This window comes from Oncorhynchus mykiss, chromosome 14 (genome assembly GCF_057628025.1).
Source record: "Oncorhynchus mykiss isolate SJ-2025 chromosome 14, ASM5762802v1, whole genome shotgun sequence".
Classification (NCBI taxonomy): domain Eukaryota; kingdom Metazoa; phylum Chordata; class Actinopteri; order Salmoniformes; family Salmonidae; genus Oncorhynchus; species Oncorhynchus mykiss.
In genome coordinates this window covers 34,890,451-34,915,177 of record NC_143035.1, presented here as the reverse complement: position 1 = coordinate 34,915,177, position 24,727 = coordinate 34,890,451, and the positions used below count along the sequence as shown (strand labels likewise).

At 42.9% G+C, this 24,727-nt stretch overlaps 2 protein-coding genes and 2 long non-coding RNA genes across 6 annotated transcripts in view; 1 reads left to right on the top strand and 3 right to left on the bottom strand.

The window, feature by feature from the left end:
- Positions 1-688: 688 nt before the first annotated feature.
- Positions 689-3,243, bottom strand: LOC149978354 (uncharacterized). Its single transcript, XR_016486370.1, has 2 exons — positions 2,986-3,243; positions 689-2,764 (listed from the first exon to the last, which is right to left on the bottom strand). It is a non-coding gene; the product is annotated as an uncharacterized LOC149978354 (long non-coding RNA).
- A 22-nt stretch (positions 3,244-3,265) lies between these two features.
- Positions 3,266-11,402, bottom strand: LOC110489181 (pre-mRNA-splicing factor SLU7). The gene is made up of 13 exons (XM_036943392.2): positions 11,254-11,402; positions 10,792-10,978; positions 10,407-10,560; positions 10,150-10,230; positions 9,696-9,929; positions 9,292-9,456; positions 9,025-9,122; positions 8,024-8,091; positions 6,371-6,510; positions 5,383-5,544; positions 4,738-4,842; positions 4,421-4,618; positions 3,266-4,305 (listed from the first exon to the last, which is right to left on the bottom strand). The coding sequence occupies exons 2-13, from the start codon at positions 10,953-10,955 to the stop codon at positions 4,120-4,122; spliced, it is 1,755 nt and encodes a 584-aa protein (XP_036799287.1). The 5' UTR covers positions 10,956-10,978; positions 11,254-11,402; the 3' UTR covers positions 3,266-4,119.
- On the top strand, positions 11,391-14,071 carry LOC149978353 (uncharacterized). 2 transcript variants are annotated; one of them, XR_016486372.1, is made up of 2 exons: positions 11,391-11,455; positions 13,031-14,071. It is a non-coding gene; the product is annotated as an uncharacterized LOC149978353 (long non-coding RNA). The 2 variants fall into 2 exon arrangements; XR_016486371.1 differs by lacking the exon at positions 11,391-11,455 and adding an exon at positions 12,642-12,738.
- Positions 13,947-24,727, bottom strand: part of LOC110489176 (histone-lysine N-methyltransferase, H3 lysine-36 specific) — a 47,835-nt gene continuing 37,054 nt past the window's right edge. For both annotated transcript variants that reach the window (XM_036943387.2, XM_036943386.2), the window contains exons 19-20: positions 21,879-22,089; positions 13,947-17,699 (exon numbers count right to left, since the gene is read on the bottom strand). In XM_036943387.2, coding sequence (XP_036799282.2) covers positions 16,909-17,699; positions 21,879-22,089 — 1,002 coding nt within the window. In that variant the 3' untranslated portion in view covers positions 13,947-16,908. The remainder of the gene's footprint in view (positions 17,700-21,878; positions 22,090-24,727) is intronic.

Below are 24,727 nucleotides of genomic sequence, written 5' to 3'. Positions count from 1 at the left end.
TGTTTTGATGTGAGAGAGGATGCCAACCCCAAGTCCCATCATCACCACCTCACCCACGGTTAAGATAACCTTCAGGCTGACTAGAGACACTTATGTCATTGTGATGAACTGAGAAAATATTTGAGTTGCATTGGTTCAGTAGTCATATGCTGTCTTCCCTGCTCCTAAGTTCATACCTCTTTCCCTTTGTCTTTGACACCTCTCTCGCCACATTTCGTCCTGTTTTTATAATGCACAACAGATGTGCATTGAAGTACAGCTTATATTTGTAATGCATGTATTATGTATTTATAACCCTTGGATAATGAACTTTCAATAAAGCGTTTTACATTCTCTACTGGTTGAAATGAAGTCTCATTTGATTTAATACTACATCTATCCTGTTGATCAGATCAATGCAGATGAAGGGCATTAGATATTGAGATGAACCAGTTTTAGAGTATTTACATGATGCATAGGAAGTGTAGTGTACTGTTTTCAATTATATTTCCATATGAGATTTTCAAATCAGCCTTTAAGTAGTTAAATCATGTTTCTAGTCTAATGCATAGTTAAAATGTGGAACATCAATGGTTGACATACACTGTTGAAGTGTATAATTGTAATAAATACATGCAGACACAGCATCATACAAAGACTGGAATGTGATACTCCTGGTATTGGATATGACTGAAAAATAATCTCAGTCTTTCATACCTTAACTTCACTTTTATTTGCCACGGTAGAGTAGAGTACATGTCCAGTGAATATATTAAATGTACAGGCTACAATGTGGGGATCTCATGCATGGTAATAACTACATGTATATACAATTTGCATCCTTGGCACAGTTATATTATATTCTACTCAATCCTTAGGCTTCATTAATGTCAGTCAGACTGTTTTGAAGTTGATACAACTGGCTATGATAGCTGAGGTTCATTGCTAGGTTCTGAACCTATATGTATACCAAACGTTTGGGTCCATACACAGATTGGCTAGATAGCTAGCTACACATCCGTGGGCATACAGGTATTTTTATCCTCCACTGCACAATAAGCAAGAACATACAGTCGTGGCCAAAGGTTTCGAGAATGACACATTAATTTTCACGAAGTCTGCTGCCTCAGTTTGTATGATGACAATTTGCATATACTCCAGAATGTTATGAAGAGTGATCAGATGACCTGCAATTAATTTCAAAGTCCCTCTTTGCCATACAAATGTACTGAATCCCACCAAAATATTTCCATTGCATTTCAGCCCTGCCACAAAAGGACCAGCTGACATCATGTCAGTGATTCTCTCGTTAACACAGGTGTGAGTGTTGACGAGGACAAGGCTGGAGATCACTTTGTCATGCTGATTGAGTTCGAATAACAGACTGGAAGCTTCAAAAGGAGGGTGGTGCTTGGAATCATTGTTCTTCCTCTGTCAACCATGGTTACCTGCAAGGAAATGCGTGCCGTTGTCATTGCTTTGCACAAAAAGGGCTTCACAGGCAAGGATATTGATACCAGTAAGATTGCACCTAAATCAACCATTTATCGGATCATCAAGAACTTCAAGGAGAGCGGTTCAATTGTTGTGAAGAAGGCTTCAGGGCGCCCAAGAAAGTCCAGCAAGTGCCAGGACCGTCTCCTAAAGTTGATTCAGCTGCGGGATCAGGGCACCACCAGTACAGAGCTTGCTCAGGAATGGCAGCAGGCAGGTCTGAGTGCATCTGCATGCACAGTGAGGCAAAGACTTTTGGAGGATGGCCTGGTGTCAAGGAGGGCAGCAAAGAAGCCACTTCTCTCCAGGAAAAACATCAGGGACAGACTGATATTCTGCAAAAGGTACAGGGATTGGACAGCTGAGGACTGGGGTGAAGTCATTTTCTCTGATGAATCCCCTTTCCAATTGTTTGGGGCATTCGGAAAAACGCTTGTCCGGAGAAGACAAGTTGAGCGCTACCATCAGTCCTGTGTCATGCCAACAGTAAAGCATCCTGAGACCATTCATGTGTGGGGTTGCTTCTCAGCCAAGGGAGTGGGCTCACTCACAATTTTGCCCAAGAACACAGCCACGAATAAAGAATGGTACCAACACATCCTCCGAGAGGAACTTCTCCCAACCATCCAGGAACAGTTTGGTGATGAACAATGCCTTTTCCAGCATAATGGAGCACCTTGCTAAGGCAAAAGTGATAACTAAGTGGCTTGGGGAACAAAACATAGATATTTTGGGTCCATGGTCAGGAAACTCCCCAGACCTTAATCCCATTGAGAACTTGTGGTCAATCCTCAAGAGGCGGGTGGACAAACAAAAACCCACAAATTCTGACCAACTCCAAGCATTGATTATGCAAGAATGGGCTGCCATCAGTGTGGCCCTGAAGTTAATTGACAGCATGCCAGGGCGGATTGCAGAGGTCTTGAAAAATAAGGGTCAACACCGCAAATATTGACTCTTTGCATCAACTTCATGTAATTGTCAATAAAAGCCGTTGACCCTTATGAAATGCTTGTAATTATACTTCAGTATTCCATAGTAACATCTGACAAATATATAAAAACACTGAAGCAGCAAACTTTGTGGAAATTAATATTTGTGTCATTCTCAAAACTTTTGGCCACGACTGTAGCTACATTATTTCATCTATCTGCATTGCATGGCAAATTTCAACAAAGCAAGCTTACAAAATTGTACATTCAATTTGCAGTAAATAGTTTAGCTAGCTAGATTATTTACATCCACTGTTTTACAAGACGACAGCCTGGTTTGCTGGTTGTTTCAAGAGTCCCTAAAACATTAAAACAACCAGAATTACATCTTCATACTCATGTCACAACACCCATAAAGCAGGCCAGCTAATGTTAGCTAGTCAGCTAGCTTGCTAAATCGCGATTTTCGTAAATTAACTTCATGATTAAAAAAGATGCATAATCGTTTGTCTCTACATTAACATATTCTTATCAACTGTACATTTTTTGCATGATTTGTTATGACCTTATAATCACTTACATTTGCTTCCATCCTAGTATTTTTGTCAGCCATCTTCCCTGAAGAAAGTCTCCAGCCTTGGGTCGCACGGCTTCAAATTCATCATGGGAATCACTCGCTATGATTGGTCATCGCCTAGCGGTCGCCGCTGGTGATTTTCACAAAGTTGGTAAAAGTTGTATCTTTTTCGCCACCTTCGCACCGCCCTCTCCGCGTTCCTTCCATTGAAATGAATGGGAAACTGTGTTTCAACCGCGCGGCATCCTGTGCTAGTGTTTCATGCCCGTAAAAGAGAACCAAGGGAAGTCATGCTTTTTATTGGATAAACGGTCGTCTGAAAGTTCACAATGCATTCTAAAGGTACAAATATGAAAGAAAATAACATTCTACCACATTGACAGACTTAATAATAAAAAGACAACCATGATCTTGAAGAGTAAGAACATTAAGCAAAGAACAGGAGGTTGGGTTCCAGAGTGTGATAGGAGGAGAGGGCAGGGGTAGAGGTAGGAGGAGAGGGTAGGGGTAGAGGTAGGAGGAGAGGGTAGGGGTACAGGCGAGGGTAGAGGAATGAGGAGAGGATAGGGTAGAGGTAGGAGGAGAGGGTAGGGGTATAGGAGAGGATAGGGTAGGGGTAGAGGTAGGAGGAGAGGGTAGGGGTATAGGAGAGGATAGGGTAGAGGTAGGAGGAGAGGTTAGGGGTACAGGCGAGGGTAGAGGAATGAGGAGAGGGGTATAGGAGAGGGTAGGGGTAGAGGTAGGAGGAGAGGATAGGGTAGAGGTAGGAGGAGAGGGTAGGGGTATAGGATAGGGTAGAGGTAGGAGGAGAGGGTAGGGGTACAGGCGAGGGTAGAGGAATGAGGAGAGGGTAGGGGTAGAGGTAGGAGGAGAGGGTAGGGGTATAGGAGAGGATAGGGTAGAGGTAGGAGGGTAGGGGTACAGGCGAGGGTAGAGGAATGAGGAGAGGGGTATAGGAGAGGGTAGGGGTAGAGGTAGGAGGAGAGGATAGGGTAGAGGTAGGAGGAGAGGGGTACAAGGGGTAGGGGTATAGGAGAGGGTACAGGGGTGGGAGGAGAAGGGGCACAGGGGTGGGAGGAGATGGTATACTGTAGGTAGGGGCGAGCGTAGAGTATGGGGTTGTCACTATCCCTCTCATCACTGCCCCAGCTCCAGGAAGTTTGCCATGGGGTCGTCTTCCCTGGAGCGTTTCATCCTGAAGGCCTCCATCTCCTCCTCTGTGGGCTCCTTGATCTCCTGCAAGCTGTTGTACTTCCTCTTCCTCTCATCCACTTTCATCATCTCCTCTACCTGCTTCAGACGCATGTCCTCTGCAGCCAGGGCCTGGGGAGAGAGGGGGATGAGAGGGGGAGGTAGGGGGGTGAGATATAGTCAGGTAGGTGTACACATAGGCAAAGGGAACTGACATGTACATCAAAGCAATGAAGTCAAAGTTCACCTTGTTCAGTTTCTGTTTCTTCTTCTCCTCATCTTCCTCAGAGTCGCTGCTGTCTGAGCCGTGCTTTTTCTTCTTCTGCTTCTTCTTCTTCTTCTTCTTATCTTTAAGCTTCTCCCTGTGCATCTCCAGTAGAGTCTTAGGCTCCTCCTCTTCCTCCTGCTCAAGTCCCTCCTCAAACGGAACACAGGCCGAGGAGCTCTATAGGGGGAGATACCTGTCAATCATCTCATCCGGGGGGAAAAAAACTACTGAAAAAGACTACGGAAATCACATGACCCAAAGGCTCAAACATGACTGATGATTAGTAGAACACTGACCGTAGTTTTGATGCCAGCCTCTCCGGTGCAGTAGCTCTGTTTGACCATGGAGTGGCAGCACTTGAAGCCCCAGCAGCCTTCTCTCCAGTACGACCCCCAGATACACTGCAAAGCAAAAACCCCTGTTAAGTGTGTGTAACCGATGTGAAATGGCTAGCTAGTTAGCGGTAGTGCACACTAATAGCGTTTCAAAATCGCCGACGTCACTCGCTCTGAGACCTTGAAGTAGTTGTTCCCCTTTGCTCTGTAAGGGCCGTGGGCTTTTGTGGAGCGATGAGTAACGATGCTTCGTGGGTGTCAGTTGTTGATGTGTGCAGAGGGTCCCTGGTTCGAGCCCAGGTCGGGGCGGAAGCTATACTGTTACATATGCACATCTGAATAGATGCCACCTTAATACTGTCCTTTACTCTTTTTTTTAGTCGGCACAGTTCTCAAACACTCCAATTGTTATTGTCTGACAAAGTCATTCTAAAAACACCAGCACTCCTCCACGAGGGGGCTGTTCAAGAACACTCCTGTCTAACCGGAGACCGTTCTGACTGTGCTCCTCCACGAGGGGGCAGCTCTCCAAAAGGTTCCCGTCTAACCGGAGACCGTTCTGACTGTGCTCATCTCTACGGGTTTAGTCGGTTCTGGACGCCTCACCGCGTGGTTCTGAATGAGTACGTCCTCTTCGTATTTGGAGCGTGCCACGGCCTTCTCCTGTCCCTTCAGCACGGCACCGTGTCGACTGTACTCCACGTAGTCCTCAGTCTGGGCCAGCAACAGCTCTCTGGGGGGGGCATCCAGGTGCTCCTCACCCCCGTACTGAGACACACACACAGAAACACACAGGAGTAACAGTCAGAACAGAACACACAGGAGTAACAGTCAGAACAGAACACACAGGAGTAACAGTCAGAACAGAACACACAGGAGTAACAGTCAGAACACACACACAGGAGTAACAGTCAGAACACACACACAGGAGTAACAGTCAGAACACACACACAGGAGTAACAGTCAGAACACACAGGAGTAACAGTCAGAACACACAGGAGTAACAGTCAGAACACACACACAGGAGTAACAGTCAGAACACACAGGAGTAACAGTCAGAACACACAGGAGTAACAGTCAAAACACACAGGAGTAACAGTCAAAACACACAGGAGTAACAGTCAGAACACACAGGAGTAACAGTCAGAACACACAGGAGTAACAGTTATTCAATGGGACCATCAACAAACAAACAAGAATGAAACAGTTATATCATTAACTAATGTATGACAGGGTTGGGGTCAATTCCAATTTAATTTGAAATTCCAATTTAATTCACTCAAAGTGAATAATTTACATTGGAATTCAATTTGAATTTCAACTATCTTTAAGTTATAGAATTGAATTAGACTTGTTTGGACTGTTTGAGTTGGAATTGTAAAAACATTTAATCTTTGGAATTGAAATTCAATATTTGTACATTTCCCAGTTAAAGGAGTACTTAGTTTCAAAAATGGACAGTAGGATTTGAAATCTTGAAATCATGTTTATTACATTGATGACACTTTTATGGGCTTTACAACGTTCTGTATGCAGTTTATCTTCATTGAAAATGAGGCTGGTGAGGATGGAGTGCAGTGTATTTATTCTGTACCTTATCCAGGATCGTCTCCTTCTGTTTGTCCTTGAAATCCTCCTTCTTGACCTTGAAGGACTGGTGCAGCAGCTCCAGCTTGGTGGGGTCGGCCTGGAGGTGCACCTCAGAGCCCTTATCATAGGCCTCCCACGCAAAGACTGGAGAGGTGGAGGAGACGAGATGAGAGGAAGTATGTTTAGTTCAATACAATCCCTTTGCTAGACTAACTATGAAGAATATTGGCATTAGGATGCTCTCTCTAAGGATACCGTTTTATGAGCCTAATAAATGAGAAGTGGGGAAATCACCTGGGAGAATATGAACAAATAGGGTTTAATATGAATATACACTGGATGACCAAAAGTATGTGGACACCTGCTTGTCGAAACATCTCATTCCAAAATCACTGGCATTCAAATGGAGTTGGTCCCCCCCCTTTGCTGCTATAATAGCCTCCACTCTTCTGGGAAGGCTTTCCACTAGATGTTGGAACGCATTTCCACTGCTCCAGAGTCCAACGTCGGTGAGCTTTACACCACTCGATGCTTGGCTTGCGCATGGTGATCTTAGGCTTGTGTGCTGTTACTCGGCCATGGAAACCCATTTCATGAAGCTCCCGACGAACAGTTCTCGTGCTGACGTTGCTTCCAGAGGCAGTTTGGAACTCAGTAGTAAGTATTGCAACCAAGGACAGACTATTTTTTACATGTTACATGCTTCAGCACTCTGCGGTCCCGTTCTGTGAGCTCGTGTGGCCTACCACTTCAAGGCTGAGCCGTTGTTGCTCCTAGACGTTTCCACTTCATAATAACAGCACTTACAGTTGACCGGGGCAGCTCGAGCAGGGCAGAAATTTGACGAACTGACTTGTTGGAAATGTGGCATCCTCTGACGGCTCTTCAGTAAAACCATTCTATTGTCAATGTTTGTCTATGGAGATTGCTTGGCTGTGTGCTGAATGTTATACACCTGTCAGCAACGGGTGTGGCTGAAATAGACGAATTCACATGTTTTAAGGGGTGTCCGCATACTTTTGCATATATAGTGTATGTAGAAGCTGGTTGTCCAATAGAAATACCTCGATATAACTTCATTTTTGACAAAAAATTTAAATGTGTCAGTTTGTCACTGACGAGGTGGGATTAAAAACATGTTCAGTTACTTAAAGGGATAATTCAGGATTTGTGCAATGAAGCCCTTTATCTACCGGTACTTCCCTAGAGTCAGATGAACGTGCGGATACCATTTTTGTCTATACGTGCAGTTTGAAGTTGCTAACTAGCGTTAGCTCAATGACTGGATGTCTACGGGAACAGCTAGCATGACGCTAGTTAACATTGGCTGTCGAAACTACCTCTAGACTTCCTTCATACTGGTCACAGATAATAAAAAACAAATGGTACCAACAAGTTCATCTGACTCTGGGGAAGTAGATAAAGGGCTAGGTTGCCAAAATTCGGGAAGTATCCCTTTAAGACATTGGCTCAAGCCTATGTTGTGCCTTTAGAAATCGAGAAAATTAACAAGTTAGGAAGAATTTTCCCCCTTGGTCTGCCGAGTACGCTTCGCAAGCGTTCCCGGACATCTTGCGATGTTGGGTCTCTGCGTTTAGAAACCCAGAGAGAAAACCCCGTTGGGTTGTTGGCAGGAAAGAGAGACTGTGTGACTCACGCTGTGTCTGTGCCATGGTGACGGTGTCTCCAGAGTAACGGACAAAGTTGTCTCCTGCGAACCCCACACTGCCAAATAAACACGACACAGACATTTAGGGAAGACAGTTAGGAGATCTCTCAGTGAGGACAAAGCATTCCTTCAGACACATCCCAAAAAGACACAGTGAAAGAAAAGATAAGCATTTTCACTTCAGCGTTCATGACACGTCTTTAGTGATTTTGAACATGTAATTACAAAATCATAACATAACATAAGACTCATGATATGGAATTAGAGATTCATGACAGACTGTTAGTTAAAGGAATAGTGACCCTTTGTTCAGACACCATACTAGTGTTCTAATAGGGGTTTTTCCTCATGGGAGGTCATTAGCTAAATAGCGCTGAGAGATTAGTGCTTGTTAAGGTCGGTTCGGTTTCGATTATTAAACAACAATCCCGGCTTTTCATTTCTCACATGAAATGCACTATGCATTATGTGGGTTTAATGCTGTAACAACACATAATAAAGTCCCCTGATGGTACTGACTGCTCATTACTGCTTATCACTTATTTAACCATCATTTACTCACAAAAAAAAAAACTTTAATATTTTAGTAAACCTTAATTAACTCGGCAAGTCAGTTAAGAACAAATTCTTATTTACAACGACGGCCTACTCCGGCCAAACCCAAAATGACGCTGGGCCAATTGTGCGCCGCCCTATGGGACTTCCAAACACGGCCGGTTGTGATACAGCCTGGAATCAAACCAGGGCTGTAGTGACGCCTCTAGACCCCTGCGCCACTCAGGAGCCCCCAGAGTTGTTGTGTATATTACATTTTATTTGAAGACTTTATTATTTCATTCCAAGTCATCATCACATTGACCTCAACACACAAAATAACTAAATGGTATTCAAATAGTTTAACCAACTTTTGTCAATTTCTTTTAAACTGATAAAATAACCTACATGTTGGTTAGTCGCTCAGCACTATAGTTAAAGGAACCGTAACCTACTCTTCAGGAACCATGCCAGTGTTCTGGTAGGGGTTCTCTCTCATGGCTCGAGTCTTGGGGTCGTAGTAAGCCGAGTCTGGATCCAGATTTCTCAAGTACTACGGGGCGCAAAGTACACAAACGCATAAGTTAACAAATACTTCTTCATTAAAACTTGTCATAATTACAAATGTGTAACTTCTACGGGTGATGAGGGGAAGAACAAATTGAGATGCCCAATGTAGCGAGGCTCACAAAACACCTTCAACAGTTATGACTGGACCTCACCTTAGCGATATCTTCTCTGATACGCAGGTTTCTGACTGTGATTCGTCTCTTGGAGTCAAAGTTCTGTCCCGGCATGTCGATGTCATCAGCGTACTTATCTTCATCTTCATCCTCACTGTTTTGCTCCTGTGTGCGTTCGCCATCATCCCACTTTCTTGAGGAGCTCTACAGGAAAACAGAGGAGAGTAGATAAACACACACCACCAGAAAACTGCCAAGCATATAGCATGCATTTACCTACTAGACTGATATTAACCAACCAACCAAATGCATTTTATTTAATTTTGAATAATGTGCCAATGACCAATATTTAATGCAGTATTTGCAGTCTTCAGCAACATATTTAGTGTGTAGAATAATCAGTGGTATTCAACACAGCTATGTGAGAAAATCTGATGGCTTACTGCTTGGTCCGTGAGTTTCCCTGAAGCCAACTCCTCATGGAGTTTCTGAGATTTCAGTGTTTGTTTGGCCTGGTCTACTTTGGCGTACTCCTCCACAATACGCATGTGATCCTCAGGGTCGTAGCCGTTCCAGCGGTCCCTCTTCCCATCGTAGTCCAGATCCAGAGAGATCTGGCTGTGTTCGTCGGGGGCCATGCCGTTACCTGTGAACTTTGCCCCCACCTTTCTGGGCCGCTGAAAAGGGGTAAGGGTAGGGATGGATGAATGAATAGATATATGGATAGGTAGATAGTCAGTTAATCCGATGTGGAGCATCATCATTGATTCCAAACCAAGCACATAATACTCTGGCTACATCCAAACAGCACCCTATTCCCTATTTTGTACACTACTTTTATAAAGGCAATAGGATGCCACTTGGGTTGCAGACAATAAAACTAAATGTGGTAAGCACCTCCAAGCAGTCCTTCTTCTTGTGTGTCATGGCACCGCAGTTATCACAAGCTCCCTTCCTGAACTTGGTGCTGATGGCTTTCTGCAGACAGATACAGGGTCAGGGATCAGGCATACATTTAAATATTTAGAAAGGAAGACAACTGAATTATGCCTTAACTCAGCTCGTGGCTTTAATTGTTACATGCACAACAGTATTTATTGTAGTTCAGGCTTTACAATGGAAGACAGCTGAATTACAACACTGAATCTGCTCACCTCTTGCACCCCTCTCTTGTACCACTCCTCGATGGAGGAGAACTGTTGTTGCCTCTCCTCCTGAGGCCTCTGGTGCTTTAAGGTTGGTCTCTTAGAGGGGTCGATGTACCAGGGCACTGAGGAGATGTACTGGGGAATGTGAGGGTTGATGTCCCTGGAAACAAGAGGAAGAACAATTAGTCAGCACACTATGCTTCCACAAAAGGAGAACCCACGGGCCCACTGGTTTCTTCTGTGCGGAATGGTGTGACTAGCTAGCCCAAAGGACTGGAAAACATGGAGGATTTTCACATCTTGTCACAGGTTGCTTGCATGCATTGAATTATTATTCTGGCTGTTTGCCTGCCCCACTCTGATGTGAACTGGTCCAGCTAATTTGACTTACTTTCCCTCTTCATCTACCTCAGCAGGAGCATTTCCCAGTTTTCTCTGCTCCTCTAACTCCTTCTTCTTCCTCCAATCCTCTCTGGTCATCTTCTTGGGTTCTTCCAGACCCACCACCCCATCGGCGCTGGTCGCAGCCGTCGCTGCCTCTTCTTCCTCTGGCATGATTACGGTGATGGGGTCACTGGCTGGGAGTGCACACGACACAAAGCTGGATCAGTCACTTAGCTACTATTAAACGAATACGTGGCTTTCATAAAATGCTGCATATTTCTGTAGGGGTATGTGGCTGATGGTGTAGCTAGCTGGCTTTAAGTTACTGACAAAAACAAAGGTTTTCAACACGCTGGCAGGCTGGTTAGCTAACTTTGGTGCATCCCTATGCATAATTCAAGTAAGCGACGTTGGTCTGACAAAATATAGACCATACAACTCACTCTGATTAAATGCATGTTTCGCTTACCTTGACAGGATCACCAAAATTAGATAAGTTTAGAGACGTAGACTGGAATCGTGGCTTTCGACTTGTGTTTACAACATGAACGTCGCCATTTCACAAACCCGGAAGTAACGTCATGTACTGGCAGAGCGGAAGAGGAAAAGAGATTCTATGATTTCCAAATTTGTGGCTATTGATGATATCTGCGTTTTCTGTGAAAAAGAAGGTGAGAATCTGTCTCACTTGTTCTTTGAATGTAAATCTGTGTCCGAATTTTGGGAAAATCTTGCAAAGTACTTGTTTACCATTATGAACACTGCCTATAATTTTAACATAAAATATATAATATGTTATGAAATTATTGTTAATTTTTTAATTATTGTTGCCAAATACTTTATACACAAACAAAAATTCCAAAATTCTATACCAAAATTACCAATTTTTCTGATTGAATTTAATTATCTTATTAAAACACTAACCCTAGTGAATAACAAAAAGAATAACATCTTCATGAATCATTATAATAAGATATTTTCAGAGTGAATATAATTGCACTTCAATTGTTTATTTTTTGTATTTTATTTATATTTGTTGTATGCTTGAGCATTGTTAATACCTGTGTTTAGTTTGCTAGACATGTTTGATGTAGGGCGGCAGGGTAGCCTAGTGGTTAGAGCGTTGGACTAGTAACCGAAAGGTTACCGAGCTGACAAGGTATCTGTCGTTCTGCCCCTGAACCCACTGTTCCTAGGCCGTCATTGAAAATAAGAATTTGTTCTTAACTGACTTGCCTAGTAAAATAAAAATGTAGCAATGTAAGTTGATTTTTGTATTATGAATAAAATACATTTATTATTATTATTATTTCAAAAAAATAATAAAAAAAATAAAAAATGTTTAAAAATAAAACGTTTAAAAAAAATAAAAAAAGAGAGGCCCACGGTCGAAAATCGGTCTCTCTCCAGCAGCTGGCATTTTTTCGCCGACCAAGGAAGGAGTTTTGTATTGAGGTCGAATTTGGTCATCAAAAAAATGAAAGCCTTATTTACAAGACGCAGGCCTCCTAATTGTCCCTAGAATTTCTAAGCAAACAGATGGAGGCAGGGCTTTCTCCTATAGAGCTCAATTTTTATGGAATGTTCTGCCTACCCATGTGAGAGACGCAAACTCGGTCTCAACCTTTAAGTCTTTACTGAAGACTCATCTCTTCAGTGGGTCATATGATTGAGTGTAGTCTGGCCCAGGAGTGTGAAGGTGAACGGAAAGGCTCTGGAGCAACGAACCGCCCTTGCCTGGCTGTGCTGCTACCTCTGCCTGGCCGGTTCCCCTCTTTCCACTGGGATTCTCTGCCTCTAACCCTATTACAGGGGCTGAGTCACTGGCTTACTAGGGCTCTTTCATACCGTCCCTAGGAGGGGTGCGTCACTTGAGTGGGTTGATGTGATCTTCCTGTCTGGGTTGGCCGTGGCGGAGATCTTTGTGGGCTATACTCGGCCTTGTCTCAGGATGGTAAGTTGGTGATTGAAGATATCCCTCTAGTGGTGTAGGGGCTTTGCTTTGGCAAAGTGGGTGGGGTTATATCCTTCCTGTTTGGCCCTGTCTGGGGGTATCATCGGATGGGGCCAGTGTCTCCTGACCCCTCCTGTCTCAGCCTCCAGTATTTATGCGGCAGTAGTTTATGTGTCGGGGGGCTAGGGTCAGTTTGTTATATCTGGAGTACTGCTCCTGTCCTATCTGGTGTCCTGTGTGAATTTAAGTATGCTCTCTCTAATTCTCTCTTTCTTTCTTTTCTCTCTCTCAGAGGACCTGAGCCCTAGGACCATGCCTCAGGACTACCTGGCATGATGACTCCTTGCTGTCCCCAGTCCACCTGGCTGTGCTGCTGCTCCAGTTTCAACTGTTCTGCCTGTGATTATTATTATTTGACCATACTGGTCATTTATGAACATTTGAACATCTTGGCCATGTTCTGTTATAATCTCCACCCGGCACAGCCAGAAGAGGACTGGCCACCCCACATAGCCTGGTTCCTCTCTAGGTTTCTTCCTAGGTTTTGGCCTTTCTAGGGAGTTTTTCGTAGCCACGTTCTTCTACACCTGCATTGCTTGCTCTTTGGGGTTTTAGGCTGGGTTTCTGTACAGCACTTTGAGATATCAGCTGATGTACGAAGGGATATATAAATAAATTTGATTTGATCGAATAGAAGTTTCCTATTTAAAAAAAAAGTTTTTACGATTGTACCGATGTAAGTAGAACACGAGACATCCCGGCAACTTTGAGAAAAACACGCTTTATTTCGGCGTTGTCCCCAGATGGCTATACATATTCATGATATGAGGCTATAGTAGCATAGCATTTCTCCCAATTGAATACATGCGGTTGACGTCAACAACCTTAATCGAATTCTAAAATATGCATTAAAATGAGATGTTTCCACCAATACAAAGAAAGGATAGGCGGGAGCTAGACAGCACGTCCTGTCGCTTCATTTACAACGACTCCCATTGTTAGGGCGGAGAGATCTGCATCTTGTCAGTATATCTATCATCGTTGCGCTGAGCCAGTTGTATGACCATGACTTGTTCGCCACCGAGTGGAACGTTTATGACACGTCTCCTTTGATTCATTTCATAATCATTATAAAATAAGGTAATAAGTAAATATTCTTTAAAAAGTGGACAACTAGTGAGTGATTTAGAAAAATGACAAGAACAACATTTTCTATTGTAAAACTTTACTTATAATATTTATTATACACAAAGGAGTACAGTACAGTTCAGTTCAGTTCATGAGTCTTCTCTATATGGCATCAATAAACATATCCCCCCGTTTCTTCAGAAAATCTATGGTTGTGTTTCAGTTCTCTCTAAAAAAAACAGGAGGGGCCAGAGAACTCTTCGAAGTAGACCTGTTGGCATAAACATCATCACAAAACACACAATGGAAAAAAAATAAAAACATTAGAAAAAAAGATAATATTGGTTTGAGAAATACAAAACTAGCCAACAAAAAAACAAACATCTATTTATCTGCCCCAGATGGTCAAGGGTGAGGCAGAAAGATTTGTTGTTGACACATTGATGGGCAAGCCATGTAAAAATGGTAGTGCTTCTGTTTGGGAATTCAGTACATCATTTTCTCATTTAGTTGATATGTGTTGGACCCAATTGATTGTTTTAGAAGGCTGAATATTAGATATTGTAAGGCCAATTGTCCAGTGATTCTCATAGTTGACATTAAAATTCTAAACATCAATTTAACCAATTCTAAAATTCATGAAAATGTAGCAAATTGTCCTCATTTCAAAAACGTTGGATGAGACTCATGGGAAGGTTTGTTATTTCATGGAATTTAACCATAACCAGCAACCAAATAAAATGGACCCGTGTGTTTTGTGCGTTGGAAGTGTGCTGCTACATGTTTGAATGCAGAACATATACAGCAGAACATTACACAAAAGTTATGAACTGAAGGTCTCAGAACAACCTTTCTAAAAATGTACAGATGTTTCAGGACACGTCACAGCTTCAGAGTGATGGATAAACCACCCTGTTGGAAAAGCTGCCCGATGAATCAACATTAGTTATGACAGAGAACATGAGACATTCTGCTTGGCTCTTCAGTTAACTGACTTTTAGTGATGCAAGCAACCAGCCTTCCAGCCAGGCGATGAAGAGTCTATACTAAGGGTTTTTTGTTAAAATGTTTACAGCACCACAACACTCAATTCAGAGGTATAAAACTCTACTTTAAAAAGTCTAAAAGCACTGTTCTTTAGGCCATGAGTTAATACATGACTAGTATTGCTTGATTCTATAACAGCAGACACGTGCGTGCACTCAAACATACATCACTTTCACTCACAATATACACTGTGTCATCTCCCAAACAGACAATAGACATTCTCCTACCAGATGTGACTGTTGAATGACCTTTAATGATGGAATCATAGAACTAGAATGTGTTTCATTTCCTTCTAATTCTGTGGATGGAACAGTAACACAAGCCATAAATGAAGGTCAAAACATTGATGTGCGCACAACTAACAGGAGTGATGTTCTGAACTCTTGGAATGTTTGTTTGTCCAGCCATAAACATCTTAATGTGATGAACAAACAATCTGTGATCTTAAAAATCAGGGATTTTGAGAGTTTTATCAACAATCTTTTGCAGTAGACAAAAAGGGTTTTCTTCACCGTTCACAAGAGATGCACTTTAGATTTCAACATTGGGTTGATTTGTAACAATGTTATAAGTCCAAACCAGTAGTTGGTTACGGCTTTTTAAAATCAGTGATCATTGAGAGCATATCGTTGATTATTCTTGATAACTGGTCGAGCTCCTAAATCTAACACCATGGCTACACTGACCCTGCGCGTGTTGATTTTGTCTATTCGAACTAGACGCCATGACACACAGGTTAAAATAACAAAACCAACTGTGATCCAACTATATTGATTTGGGGCCAGGTTGAAACACACATGAAACATTCATGAACAATAAGCTAGATAGCTGTTGTTAGCGGTTTGTCCTGGGAGATGAACAGTGGGTTGTTATTTTACCTGATCATTTTGTTAAAAAAAATAAAACATTTAACCTTTATTTAACTCGGCAAGTCAGTTAAGAACAAATTCTTATTTACAATGATGGCCTACACCGGCCGAACCCGGACGATGCTGGGCCAATTGTGCGCCGCCCTATGGGACTCCCAATCACGGCTGGATGTAATACAGACTGGATCGGAACCAGGGTGTCTGTAGTGACGCCTCTAGCACTGAGATGCAGTGCCTTAGACCGCTGCACCACTCGGGAGCCCATGCATGTGGTCCCATTGTTAGCTGTGTGTCGCTCCATTCCAACCAATAATCCACAGATAAAAAAAGGGAAACCTAGCTGTCTTTGATTAATATCTCCAGGTTTCTCCTTTCAAGCAACCATGTTGGGTTGTATCTTCATGAAAACCAAAAAGGATATGAGAGATGTGGGACTTAGAGCGCATCGAGTGTCTCAAATATAACCAAGTTCTATTTTAGAGTTAGGAATCAAAGAGGTTAGTTGCCATGTGTAAGCAGTGTGGATGAAATGACTGAATAACATGTATTTGTATTTTGCAACATGGCCGGTCTAGGCAGGGTGTGGCTGAGTGAGGTTGCCCATCCTGTTTTGTTTTCCAATTGTAAAAAAAAAAAAGCAAGAACAGAAATGTAAACAACTTTTTTGAGAGGAAGAAAAACAGCACCAGACACTAATAACATATCAACAGAAGGACCAGAGGCTGACCAGAGCAGACACTAATAACATATCAACAGAAGGACCAGAGGCTGACCAGAGCAGACACTAATAACATATCAACGGAAGGACCAGAGGCTGACCAGAGCAGTCCTCCCAGCCCATTAGCACCACTTCCTATCCCTTACACAGCGTTAGTCCAGTCCACACTGTGCTATGCTGTGCTGTGCTGGGGATAGGAAGACTATGCAGTATGAACACAAAGGCAGCTTCGTATTTCACTTGGTACCACCAGGACAATCTCTCTCTCTCTGTCTTTCTCTCTCTGTCTCTCATTGTCTGTCCATCTGAATGTCACTCTAGTGAGATGAGAGCTAGAAACAGTATTTTCGTAGAGATGGATAAATCTAAGAAGGAATGGAAGACAAGGGGGAGGGATGAAAACCGAGTTCATTTCTCTTCATCCTCCACCCTCCCCCACTCCTCCTCCTCTCCCTCTACCTCCCCCTCATCGTCTGGCTCCTCCTCCATGTAGTCCCCCCAGGTATCATACACATCTCCCCCTTCCTCCTCCTCTTCTCCTAGTCCGCCCTCATACTGCTCATCTTCTTCCTCCTCATCCTCAAATACCTCCATTGCCTCTTCTTCCTCCTCGTCCTCGCCTTCCTCATCCTCCTCCTCTTCCTCCTCTCCTTCTTCCTCCTCCGCGTCCTCTTCTATCCCACCCACCTGTCCGTCTTCCAGCTCTCCATCCTCCTCCTCTTTCTCGTCCTTGTAGGAGGAGGGGGGAGAAGGAGGGGAGAAGTGCAGTATTTGACTATCAGACATGTAGGGACTGCTAGGGGGTCCGTACGAGAAAGTGTTGGAGGTCTGAGAGGTGTTGAGGAACAGGCTCCCTGTAGGGGGCAGTAGCGAGTCCTGGGCCAGGCCTGGGGCAACTGTGGAGGAGATAGAACCAGCAGTGGTGGAACCAGGCCTGGGTGGGACCTGACCCTGGGGGTGGGTGAGGAGGTGGGGGAGAGGCATGCCCCCAGGAGGTACGTACTCCCTGATCTCCCCTGGTTCCAGGGGCTCGGGTCCACAGGGGTCGTGATCGTTGCAGGCGAGCCGCCCGTCTATCTTAGAGATGAAGAGCAAGCCCTCACGGTGCTGAGTGCAGAAGGAGCTGGGACACATCTCACAGAAGGAGGCTGCCTCATGACCGCAGACGTCACACTGGTGCCAGGGACACTCCCAACGGCCTTAGAATACAGACACAGAATCACTGCTACAGCAGAGATCACCAGACACATTCATGTAGTACAGATCCTTACACTCCTTCAGGAAACTCCAGCTTTGAGGTTTGAACAAAAGCTAAAACTAGTACTACAATTTCTTTCCTTCTCCGATGTACTAAATCAATCTAACCCACTGGACACAATCTGGTTGAATCAACATTGTTTCAGCGTAATTTATTAGCGTATTGTGACGTGGAATCTACGCAGAAAATACATTGGATTTGAAAAAAGTAGTCAATGAAAAATGTTGTTTTCAGGGTGACATTTCATCCACAGGATTATGTCATCATGGTAACCACATTTCAACATAGACAAACCTTGTATAAAATATGTTGAATTTGTACCTTTTAAAACAACGTCAGCTCTTCAACGTTATATCAACTATCCAAAGAAAAAAAAACTATAGGCCCGGCAGCACCTCCTACTGGAGAATTGTTTTATCTACAGCCTCCTTTTGGTTTCTCATCCAGGGTTTTAACCAAACCCAGCTATGTTGTTTGTCACTGACTATTACCAATGTGCTATCGTGAGAATGATCTTAGAAAGATCTCCACTTAAAAACTAAATAGATTCACTGTTGCTATTGAAGTTATTCCAAACGGTAGGGTTAACAGAGCAAATTAAATGTGACCATTATCACTATATCCTCAATGATACTATTTAGGACTGTATAGCATTAGGGAAGTCATCAACAGACCTGGTTTAAATTCAACCAAGGATTCAACTAAAAATAGACAATAGAAAAGGCATGGTGTTTCAAGCCCTGGTTGATTTAATATGTCATGATATTTAGTGATGGTGAATTGTGTTTGGTTGTCAACGGAACCAAATATCAACATTTGAAGGAGATGTACAGTGCATTTGGAAAATATTACAGCCTTATTCTACAATGTATTAAATTCATCTACACACAATACCCTATAACGACAAAGCAAAAACAGTTGTTTTATTTAGCAACTGTATAAATCAAATTAAAATGAAATACCTTATTTACATACATATTCAGACCCTTTGCTATGAGACTCGAAATTGAGCTCAGGTGCATCCTGTTTCCATTGATCATCCTTGAGATGTTTCGACAACTTGATTGGAGTCCACCTGTGGTAAATTCAATTGATTGGACATGATTTGGAAAGGCACTTACCTCTCCATATAAGGCCCACAGTTGACAGTGCATGTCAGAGCCATAACCAAGCCATGAAGTTGAAGGAATTGTCCTTAGAGCTCCAAGACAGGATTGTGTCGAGGCACAGATCTGGAGAAGGGTACCAAAAAATGTCTGCAGCATTGAAGGTCCCCAAAAACACAGTGGCCTCCATCATTCTTAAATGGAAGATGTTTGGAACCCCCAAGACTCTTCCTAGACCTGGCCGCCGGCCAAACTAAGCAATCAGGGGAGAAGGGCCTTGGTTAGGAAGGTGACCAAGAACCCGATGGTCACTGTGACAGAGCTCCAGAGTTCCTCTGTGGAGATGGGAGAACTCTTTCTCTGCAACACTCCACCAACCAGGCCTTTATGGTAGACTGGCCAGACGGAAGCCACTCCTCAGTAAAAGGCATATGACAGCCCGCTTGGAGTTTCCCAAAAGGCACCTAAACGACTCTCAGACCATGAGAAACAAGATTCTCTGGTCTGATGAAACGCTTGTCCTAAATGCCAAGTGTCACGTCTGCAGGAAACCTATCACCATCACTACGGTGAAGGATGGTGGTGGCAGCATCATTCTGTGGGTATGTTTTTCAGCAGCAGGGACTGGGAGACTAGTCAGGATTGAGGGAAGATAAACTGAGCAAAGTACAGAGATCGTTGATGAAAACCTGCTCCAGAGTGCTCATGACCTCAGACTGTGGCGAAGGTTTACCTTCCAACAGGACAACGACCCTAAGCACACAGCTAAGACAATGCGGGAGTGGCGTCAGAACAATTCTCTGAATGTCCTCCAGTGGCCCAGCCAGAGCCCGAACTTGAAATCGATCTAACATCTCTGGAGAGACCTGAAAATAGCTGTGCAGCAATGCTCCCCATCCAACCTGACACAGCTTGAGAGGATCTGCAGAGAAGAATGGGAGAAACTCCCCAAATACAGGTGTGCCAAACCTGTAGCATCATACCCAAGAAGACTCGAGGCTGAGCTTGAGAGGATCTAAATACTTCAGTTTTTTACTTGTAATACATTGCACTGTTTTTGCTTTGTCATTATGGGGCATTGTGATGTCATTATGGGGTATTGTGATGTCATTATGGGGTATTGTGATGTCATTATGGGGTATTGTGTGTAGATTGAGGATTTCTATTTATTTAATACATTTTAGAATAAGGCTGTAACATCACGAAATGTGGAAAAAATCAAGGGGTCTAAATCATTTCCAATTGCACCGTCTTCTGCTTAGATTTTTCCATCTGTGCCACTGACTTAGTCTGGCTGTAGTTCCAGTTCGTCTACAAATTAACAGTTGAAATGTTGGATTCCGATCTCCATGTCAACCGAAAATCTGATTAAATAATTAAACCAGACTAAGTCTGTGGTACAGATGGAACTATCCAAATAGAAGATACATCCTCCTTCAAATGTTGATATTTGGTTGCGTTGACAACCAAACACATTTCAATATAATTTTTGAAATACAATAAATAGCCTATTAACTTGTCGACAAGTAAACAAATTATATGTTGGATTCAAGTCTCCAACTCAATTAAAAATAAAAGTTAAAAAGAATGGGATAAGTCTGTGGCTCAGATGGAACATTCCAAGCAGAAGATACATCTTCTTAAAATGTTGATATTTGGTTGAGATGACAACCAAACACAATTTAATATTAGGCCTACTTTTGTAACACAGTATAGCCTGAAGTTAAAGACATGCTCCGGTAAGTATTTTTTAAACCTCACACTTTGGGCTGGATGTGTCAATGTGTAGTTCATACATGCATAATCTATTAATTAACTACGAAATCCTTAGCTTGAATGCAACTGTTTTCTGGAACCTATGCAGTGCCATTTTCCCTACATTTACCCTCACTTGGGCCAGCCCCTAGCAATTCGAGTATCAGCCAATTATCTCCAGCCCCTCGCCATTGGAGTGACAGATAGCGAGACCCACATACAGTAGAGCGAGAGAACAACGACATGGTGCACATATCTGCACATTTGAAACATAGTACGCAAATTGTTTGGGGTCCACTTTCGGATCGTAGGCGCTAATTTCAAAAACTACTGGCTAAAGAGTCATCAAAAGTACCGGAGAATCTCTTTAAGGCTAATGTAAAACAATTAAATAATTCTACCTTCAACTGAGTAACACATTCATGGCCACATTTTAAGATTACTGTAACTATTATCTTCTTATGTAATCTTATAAAGGTGTGCATGTCCCAGGTAGCATGCATAGGTCATCGCATGTCTGTGGAGATCGTCACAATACCTGTAGTAAACTGACCAGAATCCCAAAAAGCGTTGGTCACTGCACTATGTACTTTTAATGCAATCTTAACTGTAATCCAGGTCATTTGGTTGTACTATTAGATGAAGCACAGTGATAACACAATAATCTTTTATGTTTATTTATACATCTGATCTTTTCTGGGTTTTTAAATGGTTGAAAGTGCAATGATAGACATTTGGGTGACAACTCAACCAAAAACCAGACATTGTTTTTCCATTGGAATTCAATTGTACTTTTAGATGGTTGACAGCATAGTGATAGTTTGAAATGTATGTAATTCTGTCCTTGAGCTGGTCTTGTTGTGTATTACGTCCTGTTTCATGTTTTGTGTGGACCCCAGGAAGAGTAGCTACTGCTTTTGCAACAGCTAATGGGGATCCTAATAAAATACCAAATAGGAAATTCAACTAACTTTTGGCTGTCTTTTTGAGTGGGTGAATATACAGTCGGTGGTAATCACAATGATCCAACCTCTCAACCAAATATTACCAAATTATTCTTGTTGAAATGATGCTGTGTGCCCAGTGGGAAGTCCCCCCCCTGCACATGTCCAAATCCCTTGCTGATGAATTCTAAGGACAAAATCCTCTACAGACAACAACCTCTTAGGCAAGTCCCATTCATAATCACACATAATATAACAGCCATTTTGGGTCAAAGAGCCTTCATGGGGGAGGTGGTTTCTCGCCCCTTCACTCACCTGCAGGTCTCTTGGCCAGGTTGAGACAGTCTGCGTGGTAGACCTTGGGACATCCTGTCTTTTTACAGGACACAATCTGTCCTCCGTCCCCACAGCTGAAACACTCGTCCTCCCTCTCCTTCGTCACCTCCTGCTGAGGCTTCCTCTTCACCAGAACCTTCTTCTTGCCCTCCTTTAGTTCCCTTCCTTCCCGTGCTTTAGATGGCTGGTTCTGGGAGACAAGACACACGCACACACAGGTCATTACTTTAGACTGCTATATTCCCCAGTCTACCTTTAGACTGCTATATTCCCCAGTCTACCTTTAGACTGCTATATTCCCCAGTCTACCTTTAGACTGCTATATTCACCAATCTACCTTTAGACTGCTATATTCTCCAGTCTACCTTTAGTCTGCTATATTCACCAGTCTGCCTTTCGACTGCTATATTCCCCAGTCTACCTTTAGACTGCTATATTCCCCAGTCTACCTTTAGACTGCTATATTCCCCAGTCTACCTTTAGACTGCTATATTCACCAGTCTGCTATATTCACCAGTCTACCTTTAGACTGCTATATTCCCCAGTCTACCTTTAGACTGCTATATTCCCCAGTCTACCTTTAGACTGCTATATTCACCAGTCTACCTTTAGACTGCTATATTCTCCAGTCTACCTTTAGACTGCTATATTCACCAGTCTACCTTTAGACTGCTATATTCTCCAGTCTACCTTTAGACTGCTATATTCACCAGTCTACCTTTAGACTGCTATATTCACCAGTCTACCTTTAGACTGCTATATTCCCCAGTCTACCTTTAGACTGCTATATTCACCAGTCTGCTATATTCACCAGTCTGCTATATTCACCAGTCTGCCTTTAGACTGCTATATTCCCCAGTCTGCTATATTCACCAGTCTACCTTTAGACTGCTATATTCACCAGTCTGCTATATTCACCAGTCTGCCTTTAGACTGCTATATTCACCAGTCTGCTATATTCACCAGTCTGCCTTTAGACTGCTATATTCCCCAGTCTGCTATATTCACCAGTCTACCTTTAGACTGCTATATTCACCAGTCTGCTATATTCACCAGTCTACCTTTAGACTGCTATATTCCCCAGTCTACCTTTAGACTGCTATATTCACCAGTCTGCTATATTCACCAGTCTGCCTTTAGACTGCTATATTCCCCAGTCTGCTATATTCACCAGTCTACCTTTAGACTGCTATATTCAACAGTCTGCTATATTCACCAGTCTGCCTTTAGACTGCTATATTCCCCAGTCTGCTATATTCACCAGTCTACCTTTAGACTGCTATATTCACCAGTCTGCTATATTCACCAGTCTACCTTTAGACTGCTATATTCCCCAGTCTACCTTTAGTCTGCTATATTCCCCAGTCTACCTTTAGACTACTATATTCACCAGTCTGCCTTTAGACTGCTATATTCCCCAGTCTACCTTTAGACTGCTATATTCACCAGTCTACCTTTAGACTGCTATATTCCCCAGTCTACCTTTAGACTGCTATATTCCCCAGTCTACCTTTAGACTGCTATATTCCCCAGTCTACCTTTAGACTGCTATATTCCCCAGTCTACCTTTAGACTGCTATATTCCCCAGTCTGCCTTTAGACTGCTATATTCCCCAGTCTGCCTTTAGACTGCTATATTCCCCAGTCTACCTTTAGACTGCTATATTCACCAGTCTACCTTTAGACTGCTATATTCCCCAGTCTACCTTTAGACTGCTATATTCACCAGTCTGCCTTTAGACTGCTATATTCCCCAGTCTGCCTTTAGACTGCTATATTCCCCAGTCTGCCTTTAGACTGCTATATTCCCCAGTCTACCTTTAGACTGCTATATTCACCAGTCTACCTTTAGACTGCTATATTCCCCAGTCTACCTTTAGACTGCTATATTCACCAGTCTGCCTTTAGACTGCTATATTCACCAGTCTGCTATATTCCCCAGTCTGCCTTTAGACTGCTATATTCCCCAGTCTACCTTTAGACTGCTATATTCCCCAGTCTACCTTTAGACTGCTATATTCTCCAGTCTACCTTTAGACTGCTATATTCACCAGTCTGCTATATTCCCCAGTCTACCTTTAGACTGCTATATTCCCCAGTCTGCTATATTCCCCAGTCTACCTTTAGACTGCTATATTCACCAGTCTACCTTTAGACTGCTATATTCCCCAGTCTACCTTTAGACTGCTATATTCCCCAGTCTGCCTTTAGACTGCTATATTCCCCAGTCTGCTATATTCACCAGTCTGCTATATTCACCAGTCTGCTATATTCACCAGTCTGCTATATTCACCAGTCTGCCTTTAGACTGCTATATTCCCCAGTCTGCTATATTCACCAGTCTACCTTTAGACTGCTATATTCCCCAGTCTACCTTTAGACTGCTATATTCCCCAGTCTACCTTTAGTCTGCTATATTCACCAGTCTACCTTTAGACTGCTATATTCACCAGTCTGCCTTTAGACTGCTATATTCCCCAGTCTGCCTTTAGACTGCTATATTCACCAGTCTACCTTTAGACTGCTATATTCCCCAGTCTACCTTTAGACTGCTATATTCACCAGTCTACCTTTAGACTGCTATATTCACCAGTCTACCTTTAGTCTGCAATATTCACCAGTCTGCCTTTAGACTGCTATATTCACCAGTCTACCTTTAGACTGCTATATTCACCAGTCTGCCTTTAGACTGCTATATTCACCAGTCTACCTTTAGACTGCTATATTCCCCAGTCTACCTTTAGACTGCTATATTCACCAGTCTACCTTTAGTCTGCTATATTCACCAGTCTGCCTTTAGACTGCTATATTCACCAGTCTACCTTTAG